Consider the following 12638-nt stretch of genomic DNA (forward strand, 5'->3'; position numbering starts at 1 on the left):
TAAAACCTGCTGTTGGGAGGAGAGCTGAGAGAGTAGAGTGGCTCAGCCAGTGGTATTGACAGGCTCTGACAGCTCTCTCTCCCTTGCGCAAGTGATTACTTTTAACTCGTTTTGGTGTGTCTTTATTTAATGTAATTTGATGTCTTAGGGTAAATTCCCTGACAAAAGCATAACTCTTTCTTTGTACTGTCTCTGTGTTTGTCTGTTTAAATAATGCACCGTGAGACTGGGATAAAGATGAACTGAAAAGTAGTGTGTGTGTGTGTGTGTGTGTGTGTGTGAAAACTGCAGAGGCTGTGTGGGTGGAAACCACAGCTGACAAACAATCGACATGAGAGTGCAACGCTCTGCAAATGTTCCTCATATGGGGCTGTGGTTAAGACTGGGCTGTATGTTAGACTTCAGATAAGGGTCAGGATGAGGTATTGGTTTCCTCTCAAAATGTCTTTTAAATGTGAGAAAACAGAGGTGTGAGACACACTCACACACCAGGAGGATACAAATAGTAAACTATCAATGACGCTGTTTTCTGATCTGTTCTGTTCTCTTTCCTCATCAAAAACACACCTGGAGTTATGTTTTGTTACTTTTGTTTCATACAAACTCTGCATCTTTAGGCTGAGCTCTTCTCTCAGGTCATGTTGCCATACACCTTCACTAGAATCATTTGGATCATTTCAGCCGAGTGCCGTTCTCTACAAATCAAAAGGACCTGTTCACTTCAAAAGTACCGCTTCATGGCATCACAAGGTGGAACGGAACATTTGGAGTTTTGGAGATGCACACAGACTAACAAAGTGTTACTCAAACATGTGTGAATGAAACCAACAACTCCGGCTCTGTTTTTAGACAAACTTTACTGACTGAAGAGGTAACATTAAAACATGGCTTAAAGCTCTTTTCTGTTATCAATTCTGTTATCAACATCAGATAATAATTTAAATATAAATACTTCATATAAATCTATTTTTTTAATAGAAAAAAAAATGTACATCTTTTTTTTTTACCAAAATGACACACATATCTGAAGGAGCTGCAAAAATATAAATATTTAAATTATTTCATATTGTCACATAAAGCTTTTGTCACTTTACACTCACTCACAGTGGGAAGAGGAACCACAACTTTTACTCAAGCAAGAGCAATAAATATCTCAAGTAGAAAAGTACTCTGAAAAGTAAATTCTGTAAAATGTTAACGTTTAAATGTAACTGAATAGGCCCCACCTCTGCTCTCGCTCCTGACAGTGAAAGCAAGTGGAACTGTCCAAGGTTCTGAAACCACAATGAGTCACACACAGAAGCTGGAGACTGGGAAGAAGAGGGAGGGATTTGGGCAGAGGCGGGTAGTATTCAGTTATATTTACTTGGGTAACTTGTACTTTTCAGGGTACTTTTCTAACAGCATACTTTTACTCCTATTTGAGCAGTATTTTTACTGACAATTTTGACACTAAAGAACAGATTCAGTACTCAATAATGATTCCAATACCACAAGAATATAAAGCACTCTTCCCGGACAATGTTATAACACATACATATATACATATAAAATGTATAATGTATGAAGTGTAAAATGTATACAATTTGCATAATACCCCCTCTTTCATTTTTGGTATTTGGTTGTGTCTTCAAGTGTGAAATTATTTTGTAACTGTCTTCAGCTGCTCATTCATCCGTACATGATACACTTGAGATAGTTTTTGAAGTAATGATGTTGTAGTTTGAAGGTCTTATCCGACGCATCATTTGGGTACCGATACTTGTTATAGTCCTTTGTGAGAGTCTTTGGCTGGTGTCCTATCTGCACATGAGCACACGAGGCCACCATCAGCGAGCCCAGGCCGTCCATGAACCATTCTGCACAGACACACACAACAATGAATGAATGTGATCACACCAGACTCCCATGTGGGCCACACAAACATTTTCTTATTGATACTTTGCAGCTGATGTCATCAACATTGCCTTGGGGTGTGATGTGAACTGTAGGCACTGCTCTGTCTGAAGCTGTTCTTTATTTTACTATATTCTGACCAGAAACACATTTTGTACTTTTTCTTAAGTATCTTAAAAGTTTTTGACAGTATTGAAAAGACTTTTGCTTCCGGTGGTAACATGTGTAAGAAAAACTGCTCCTGAAACTGGCGAGTGGTTTGGACATAGACACTGAAAGAATGAGCAGAGCAGAGAAGAGGAACAACAAAGCCCCGAGAGCAATAATTGAGCACTTCTGGAACTACCAAGTGAAAGAAATGATTATCCAAGTGGCATGGAAACAACTGACTGTATGAAGGACAATCATTTTATTTCAACTAAGATTACACAGCAAAAGTACAAAAGCAAAGACGGGTTTGTGATGTCATTAAACAACTCAAGAAACAAAGCATGACACACTCTACACGCACTCTACACGCACTCTACACGCACTCTACACGCACTCTACACGCACTCTACACGCACTCTACACGCACACTACACGCACTCTACACGCACTCTACACGCACACACGCACTCTACACGCACACTACACGCACTCTACACGCGCACTCTACACGCACACTACACGCACACTACACGCACTACACGCACTCTACACACACTACACGCACTCTACACGCACTCTACACGCACTCTACACGCACGCACACTACACGCACACTACACGCACTCTACACGCACTCACACGCACTCTACACTACACGCACACTACACGCACTCTACACGCACACTACACGCACTCTACACGCACTCTACACGCACTCTACACGCACACTACACGCACTCTACACGCACTCTACACGCACTCTACACGCACACTACACGCACTCTACACGCACACTACACGCACACTACACGCACTCTACACGCACACTCACTCTACACGCACACTACACGCACACGCACACGCACACTACACGCACTCTACACGCACTACACGCACACACGCACACACGCACACTACACGCACACTACACGCACTCTACACGCACACTACACGCACTCTACACGCACTCTACACACACACTCTCTCCACACACTCTCCACACACTCTCCACACACTCTCCACACACTCTCCACACACTCTCCACACACTCTACACACACTCTCCACACTCTACACACACTCTACACACACTCTACACACACTCTACACACACTCAACACACACTCAACACACACTCAACACACACTCAGAGCCTGAACTGGGGCACTTGGTTCCATGACGTGAGCAAACAGCTGAAGTCCGAGCGAGGGGATGTGGGACACACTCTGTGCTCTCTGCCCGGCTCGGGGCGTAGCTCCCGGACCTGAAGTTAGCCTTTCTAATAACCAAGAAACCTGGAGGCAAGTACCTGCCAGTGGGATTAAACATGTGACAGGTGTTGGGTGGATATGGTGGATATACGTAAATGTTCAGGGTTGTGTGACGCAACATGTAGGTGACATTAACGACAGCCACATGAACTTCCTTGAATGTCTTGTAATCAATGTGAGCTACATATGAGAAATATTTTAGCACCACTGCCAGTATTTTTAATGCTGCTTGAAATTAAATGTAATGCTTTTTAAAGCTTTTCAAGACCTTAATTTCAAGAAAAAAAAAAAATCTAGTTTAATAGCACGGGACTTCTGAACACAACCTGCTGAACTGTTGGTTTAGTTCAGTTCATATTACCAGAGAAGTTGTGGTTTAGTGGTTGGGACTTTTGAGTTTGAGTTTGCACGCTCTTCCTGTGTCTGAATGCCTCATGTTGCCCACCTCTTCCTCCTAAAACTAGCACAATATTCTCTTTTTACAAATCAGACACAGTCTTATAAGGAATGGAAATATATTTGTAACAACACTCATCATTATCTAGAAGAATGATTCATGACAAATACATGTAACACTAAAACATGTATTAAAAAAAAATATAGTCCTAAAGGTTGAATCAGAGGACAATAACCTGAGCATTAAAGATCATCAGAGGAGAACTGGAGGAATCGTTCAAAGACGTTTCTTACATTTGAATAGAGTTTGAATAGAAATCTATGATGCAAAATGTGATTGTTCCAACAAATGTAAGAAAATACACTGCAAAATGTGATCAGTGCACAGTACACACACATGTCCTGTCACACACAGGAGACTACACACACATGTCCTGACACACACGAGACTACACACACTGTCCTGTCACACACGAGACTACACACACATGTCCTGTCACGCACGAGACTACACACACATGTCCTGACACACAGGAGACTACACACACATGTCCTGTCACACACAGGAGACTACACACACATGTCCTGTCACACACGAGACTACACACACATGTCCTGTCACACACGAGACTACACACACATGTCCTGTCACACACACGTCCTGTCACACACGACTACACACACATGTCCTGTCACACACGAGACTACACACACATGTCCTGACACACAGAGACTACACACACACATGTCCTGACACACACGAGACTACACACACATGTCCTGTCACACAGGACTACACAGACTACACACACATGTCCTGTCACACACGAGACTACACACACATGTCCTGTCACACACGAGACTACACACACATGTCCTGTCACACACAGGAGACTACACACACATGTCCTGACACACACATGTCCTGACACACACGAGACTACACACACATGTCCTGTCACACACGAGACTACACACACATGTCCTGACACACAGGAGACTACACACAAATGTCCTGACACACACGAGACTACACACACATGTCCTGTCACACACGAGACTACACACACATGTCCTGTCACACAGGAGACTACACACACATGTCCTGTCACACACGAGACTACACACACATGTCCTGACACACAGGAGACTACACACACATGTCCTGACACACAGGAGACTACACACACGAGACTACACACACACGTCCTGTCACACACGAGACTACACACACATGTCCTGTCACACAGGAGACTACACACACATGTCCTGTCACACAGGAGACTACACACACATGTCCTGTCACACACGAGACACACACACATGTCCTGTCACACAGGAGACTACACACACACACACATGTCTGACACACCATGTCCTGACACACACAGAGACTACACACACATGTCCTGACACACACGAGACTACACACACATGTCCTGTCACACACACGAGACTACACACACATGTCCTGACACACAGGAGACTACACACACATGTCCTGACACACACGAGACTACACACACATGTCCTGACACACACGAGACTACACACACATGTCCTGTCACACACGAGACTACACACACATGTCCTGTCACACACGAGACTACACACACATGTCCTGACACACACGAGACTACACACACATGTCCTGTCACACACGAGACTACACACACATGTCCTGTCACACAGGAGACTACACACACATGTCCTGACACACACGAGACTACACACACATGTCCTGTCACACACGAGACTACACACACATGTCCTGTCACACAGGAGACTACACACACATGTCCTGTCACACACGAGACTACACACACATGTCCTGACACACACGAGACTACACACACATGTCCTGACACACAGGAGACTACACACACATGTCCTGACACACACGAGACTACACACACATGTCCTGACACACACGAGACTACACACACATGTCCTGTCACACACGAGACTACACACACATGTCCTGTCACACACAAGACTACACACACATGTTCTGTCACGCACGAGACTACACACACATGTCCTGACACACACGAGACTACACACACATGTCCTGACACACAGGAGACTACACACACGAGACTACACACACATGTCCTGTCACACACGAGACTACACACACGTCCTGTCACACACGAGACTACACACACATGTCCTGTCACACAGGAGACTACACACACATGTCCTGTCACACAGGAGACTACACACACATGTCCTGACACACACAAGTCTACACACACATGTCCTGACACACACGAGACTACACACACATGTCCTGTCACACACACTACACACACATGTCCTGTCACACACGAGACTACACACACATGTCCTGTCACACAGGAGACTACACACACATGTCCTGACACACACATGTCCTGACACGCACGAGACTACACACACATGTCCTGACACACACAAGACTACACACACATGTCCTGACACACACGAGACTACACACAAATGTCCTGACACACACGAGACTACACACACATGTCCTGTCACACACAGAGACTACACACACATGTCCTGTCACACACACACATGTCACACACGAGACTACACACACATGTCCTGACACACACGAGACTACACACACATGTCCTGTCACACACGAGACTACACACACACATGTCCTGTCACACAGGAGACTACACACACATGTCCTGTCACACACGAGACTACACACACATGTCCTGTCACACACACACACACACTACACACACATGTCCTGACACACAGGAGACTACACACACATGTCCTGACACACAGGAGACTACACACACATGTCCTGACACACACGAGACTACACACACATGTCCTGTCACACACGAGACTACACACACACACACTGTCCTGTCACACACGAGACTACACACACATGTCCTGTCACACACGAGACTACACACACATGTCCTGTCACACAGAGACTACACACACATGTCCTGTCACACACGAGACTACACACACATGTCCTGACACACACGAGACTACACACACATGTCCTGACACACAGAGACTACACACACATGTCCTGACACACACGAGACTACACACACATGTCCTGTCACACACGAGACTACACACACATGTCCTGTCACACACGAGACTACACACACATGTCCTGTCACACAGGAGACTACACACACATGTCCTGACACACACATGTCCTGTCACACACGAGACTACACACACATGTCCTGACACACAGGAGACTACACACAAATGTCCTGACACACACGAGACTACACACACATGTCCTGTCACACACGAGACTACACACACATGTCCTGACACACAGAGACTACACACACATGTACACACACATGTCCTGTCACACAGGAGACTACACACACATGTCCTGACACACAGAGACTACACACACATGTCCTGTCACACACGAGACTACACACACATGTCCTGACACACAGGAGACTACACACACATGTCCTGACACACACTACACACACATGTCCTGTCACACAGGAGACTACACACACATGTCCTGTCACACAGGAGACTACACACACATGTCCTGACACACAGAGACTACACACACATGTCCTGACACACAGGAGACTACACACACACACACACATGTCCTGACACACAGGAGACTACACACACATGTCCTGTCACACAGGAGACTACACACACATGTCCTGTCACACACGAGACTACACACACATGTCCTGTCACACACAGGAGACTACACACACATGTCCTGACACACAGGAGACTACACACATGTCCTGTCACACAGGAGACTACACACACATGTCCTGTCACACACAGGAGACTACACACACATGTCCTGTCACACAGGAGACTACACACACATGTCCTGACACACAGGAGACTACACACACATGTCCTGACACACAGGAGACTACACACACATGTCCTGACACACAGGAGACTACACACACACACATGTCCTGACACACACGGAGACTACACACACATGTCCTGACACACAGGAGACTACACACACATGTCCTGTCACACAGGAGACTACACACACATGTCCTGACACACAGGAGACTACACACACATGTCCTGACACACAGGAGACTACACACACATGTCCTGACACACACGAGACTACACACACATGCTATGGGACTTATTCTAATATGAATCACAATAGTAAAAAAACATAACTGTATCCTGGCTAAAAGCACAGCCTCCAGGTCTGTTTGTGATGACGAAACCACATTAGAAAATAGTGTGACATAGGAACTTTAATACTGATTATTCTTTGGAATGAACATGACCATGAGCATTGAGACAGATAAATACCAATCTTCATAAATACAAAAGTGTGCACAGGTGAAAGTGTGTTTCACTGACATTCTCTCATAACTCTGTGTGTCTGAGCACGACTCAGTGCCAAAGCACACAGATATAAGAGGAGCTCTGTCTATGGACGTCATTCATTTGCTTACCTGAGTGTGCCACTCTTTTTAGAAGAGGATCAAATCTGGCTTTTTGGACAGAGTCAGTTCGAGCCAAAAAGAAATTGACCACTCCGTCGGACAGGAAGCATTGTGGGTAACCAGGAAGTGCGTGGAATTTTCCTGTGGACTTTCTGGTAAGACAGCCTCCTTCAGCCTCATCTCCTTCATCATACTCCAGTGAAAAGTGAAACATGTTTCCTTGTACTGAGCCACCAACCTTTAATAAACAAAGAAAAACAAAGTATATGTTTGCCTTCATTCAAACTACTCTACATCTGTTCAAAGTACTAGTTTCAGCTCTTGTATGGGATCCGAATCTTTTGGATCTGTTCATTTTAAAGAGCTGTTCAAAGGACTGTTTATTTTATTTATTTATAAGAAAAGAAACAATGGGAGCACTCAATTTATCTACAAACTAATGACAGAGAAATGTCCAAAGCTCAGATGTAAGGTGATGAGTGGGAGTGTTTACCCAGTGAAATGATAATAAAGCATAGTACCACAATACTAAGAAATTAAAAACATACTGTTATTATGATGCTAAATAAGTCGTGTTGCCTACTCTGCACCTGTGGCATTTCCTCCGTTGGTTCAGCGTGAATAAATAAATATGCACACCACTTTAAGTTCTCACCACATCTAGATACGGAGCAGCCTCCATCACCTCCACCAGCTTCTCCATCATTGTGTTTTTTGTGAACACAAAGTCGTCGTCCACCCACAGAAAATATTTAGTTGTGACTTGAGAAACTGCGAGGTTTCTGCCGGCAAACCAACCCTGACGAGATAAACATCACATCATCACGTCTAAGGACGGTGCAGAGTGAGGTCATTCACATGATACGTGTGAGTTCACAAAAATTTACACAGCTCCTACTGCTGTGGCTCCCGCTGCCATTGGGTCACAATGACTGACCAATCACAGAGCAGCATTGTAATTTGGATGGAAGCACAAATTTGAGCTGAAATATTCTATTTGGATGAGATTTCTCAACTGGATTTAGCTAAAGTGTGATTTCTCTGCTTTCTCCTCTGCTGTGACGCTTCGATCAATCAGTTCAGTATTTTCTGAACATGTCTAATCACCTTCAATTTCAATACATTTTTGAAGATTAACACTAAAGACATCTATTTCGCTGGAAATCCTGAATTTGAGTGGTTACCTGAGCTGGGGGCATGATGTAGTGCTGGATGTTGTCTCCAGTGATCTTCTCGGGCTCCAGACTATCGTCAGCTATGATCACTGTCACTGTGGGGTAGAACTTCCGGATGCTGCTCAGGAGAACTTTGAGGTTATTGTAGCGCAGGAAGGTCTTGGTGGTGATGGTGACTTGAGAATTGATGTCTGAAAGACAGAGGAACAGTCACATATCACACTCTCACCCACTTCCAAGTCCGCTTCAGTTCTGGAAGTTAAATTTTCATACTTTTGTTATTATTATTCTAATACACAGCTCAAAAAAATGTAATATTTTGAAAACCCATGAGGTCTCAATGTGAGAAAAAAAAAGCTGGGTATCTATACAAATATAGAAAGGGTAATGTCTTAGGAACAAAAGGATGCTCCTCTTTAAATGGAAATTAAATGTTCACCATACAAAGGGCTTTATTTTATAGACAGGTTGGTCCATTTTGACAAAATTTTATTTCTGCAACTCAAAATACTTCTCAGTATCTTGTGTGGCCCCATGTGCTCGTCTGCATGTTTGACACTGTGACATGCTCCTAATGAGACGATAGACGGTGTCCTGTAGGATGTTCTCCCAGTGTAAGGGCATCACTGAGCTCCTGTAGAGTCTGAGGAGCAACCTGGTGGTGTCTGATGAACCCAAACATCATGTCCCAGATGTGTTTTATCAGGTTTAAGTCAGGTGATGGTGAGGGCCATTTGCTTGTATCAATCCAGGTTTTGCCTGCAGATTCTTGTCACGAGGTCGGGCATTGTTGTGCGTCAGGAGGAACCAGGACATACTGCAACAGTGTAGGATCTGACAATGATTCAAAGATTTCCTCCTGATATGACAGTCAGACTGCTGTTTTCTAGCCTGTAGAGGTCTGTGTGTCCCTCCATGGATCTGCCAGAACATCACTGACCCACAACCTAACTGCTCATGTGAACCATGTTACAGGCAGCAGAGAGTTCTCCTCATCTTCTCCAGACTCTTTCACATCTGTCACAGGTGCTCAGGGTGAACCTGCTCTCATCTCTGAAGAGCACAGGATACCAGTGGAGGACTTCCCAATTCGATGCTGCGCGGTGAACACAGAATCCACTACAGGACGTGGTGCCCTCAAGTCACCCTCATGAAGTGTGTTTGTGATTGTTTGGGCAGAGACATTCACACCAGTGTCCTGCTGGAGGTCATTCTATAGGACACAGGCAGAGTCTGTTCCTTCTGCACAAAGAAGCAGATATGTGTCCTGCTGATGGGTTGAGGAACTTCTACAGTCCTATCCAGCTCTCCTACAGTAAATGCCCGTGTCCGGAAATTGTGCTGGAGACAGCAACAGCACGTCCAGATGTGCCATCCTGGAGAATTTAGACAATCTGTACAGTTTCTGTAGGGTTAAGGAATGGCCTCATCCTCCCAGTGGTGATGATCACTGAAGCCAAAGCAACATTAGAGGAGAAGAAATAATATTATAAACATGCATGGATGACATTTAAAACCTCTTCAGGCATGCATTTGATGATGAAACAACATTATAACAAGGCAGTAAGCTAAAATAAAATGGATTTTGCATAAAAATGGCATGAAATTCAAACCAATTGAGGATTTCAAATGATGTGGTAAGAATGGACTTACCAGTCCCCATGTCGAACAAGACTGGGAGCTGAGGCCGCTTGATGACGATGGGAAACGTGGCTTCATGGTTCTCAAAGGAAAAGGAGGCTAAAACACAACAGAAAACTAAACAAAAGACACTAGACTCATGTGAGAGGACAGAGAGAGAGAGGACAGAGAGAGAGAGGACAGAGAGAGAGAGGACAGAGAGAGAGAGGACAGAGAGAGAGAGGACAGAGAGAGAGAGGACAGAGAGAGAGAGGACAGAGAGAGAGAGGACAGAGAGAGAGAGGACAGAGAGAGAGAGAGAGAGAGAGAGAGAGAGAGAGACAGAGATGAGAGAGGACAGAGAGAGAGAGACAGAGAGAGAGACAGAGAGAGAGAGACAGAGAGTGAGAGGACAGAGAGGAGACAGAGAGAGAGAGAGAGAGACAGAGAGAGAGGACAGAGAGACAGAGAGAGAGACAGAGAGAGAGAGGACAGAGAGAGAGAGAGAGACAGAGAGAGAGAGAGAGAGAGAGAGAGAGACAGAGAGAGAGAGAGACAGAGAGAGAGAGAGACAGAGAGAGAGAGAGACAGAGAGAGAGAGAGAGACAGAGAGAGAGAGGACAGAGAGAGAGAGAGAGAGAGACAGAGAGAGAGAGAGAGAGAGAGACAGAGAGAGAGAGAGAGAGAGCAGAGAGAGAGAGAGAGACAGAGAGAGAGAGAGGCAGAGAGAGAGAGAGAGAGAGAGAGAGAGGACAGAGAGAGAGAGGACAGAGAGAGAGAGAGACAGAGAGAGGACAGAGAGAGAGAGAGAGAGAGACAGAGAGAGAGAGAGGACAGAGAGAGAGAGAGACAGAGAGAGAGAGGACAGAGAGAGAGAGGACAGAGAGAGAGAGGACAGAGAGAGAGACCTACCCAGATCTCCAGTGTGGACATGGTAAACAGTGCTTTTGTAGGACACTGAGGCCAGCACAGAGTTCAGGAGCTGCAGGCTTGTGGACTCCACAGTGAAATTGGCCTCTTGGTTCCCTGTGTTTGAAATGATATTGTAAAGTGTTTGTAAGATGGTGAAAGAAAATAGATGTCACGCTAAAAGGTGAATGTAGGGCCACAAGTAGAACTAAATGTAGCACATTTCATACACAACAACAACAACAACAACACAACACAACAAAGAGATACAGAAGATACAGACACTACCAGGCAAAAGTTTAGACACACCTTCTCATTCAATGTTTTCATTCAATGTTTTCATCTCATTTAATGTTTTTTTTTTTTTTTTCTCTTTATGTTAACCCACTGGTCACCTTCACATTTGTTATCCATTTTTAAATGACCATAAAATACACATATACTCAGATCTCATCTACCTTTAGTCTATTCATACATGTGCACACTTTATATATTTGGTGCATGTATTTGACATTATTGAGCTATTTTACCATCAATGTACACCCAGAGTAAACAGTCAAAAAATATAATAATAATTATAATATTCTTTCCAAAATTAAGAGTGAAATGGAAAATTGTAGGTAAATTAATTGCATCGTACTATATGTGAATAATTCACACACACACGCAAAAAAATGGCAAGATGAAGAGGATGAGAGGTCAACTCATGGAGGAACCAAAGAAGATCTCAGCACAAGTATGGAGAAGGTGTCAGATGAAGAAATT

General features: G+C 44.4%; 1 protein-coding gene across 1 annotated transcript in view; it reads right to left on the reverse strand.

The window, feature by feature from the left end:
* Positions 1-932: 932 nt before the first annotated feature.
* LOC110174521 (beta-1,4 N-acetylgalactosaminyltransferase 2-like) overlaps positions 933-12638 on the reverse strand; it is a 57988-nt gene continuing 46282 nt past the window's right edge. Inside the window, exons 8-13 of the mRNA XM_020940624.2 lie at positions 11877-11990; positions 10998-11084; positions 9354-9535; positions 8825-8968; positions 8179-8407; positions 933-1859 (exon numbers count right to left, since the gene is read on the reverse strand). Of these exons, the coding sequence (XP_020796283.2) occupies positions 1672-1859; positions 8179-8407; positions 8825-8968; positions 9354-9535; positions 10998-11084; positions 11877-11990 (944 nt within the window). The 3' untranslated portion in view covers positions 933-1671. The remainder of the gene's footprint in view (positions 1860-8178; positions 8408-8824; positions 8969-9353; positions 9536-10997; positions 11085-11876; positions 11991-12638) is intronic.

This window comes from Boleophthalmus pectinirostris, unplaced genomic scaffold (genome assembly GCF_026225935.1).
Source record: "Boleophthalmus pectinirostris isolate CB_2022bp ecotype Guang Dong unplaced genomic scaffold, ASM2622593v1 HiC_scaffold_19, whole genome shotgun sequence".
NCBI lineage: Eukaryota > Metazoa > Chordata > Actinopteri > Gobiiformes > Gobiidae > Boleophthalmus > Boleophthalmus pectinirostris.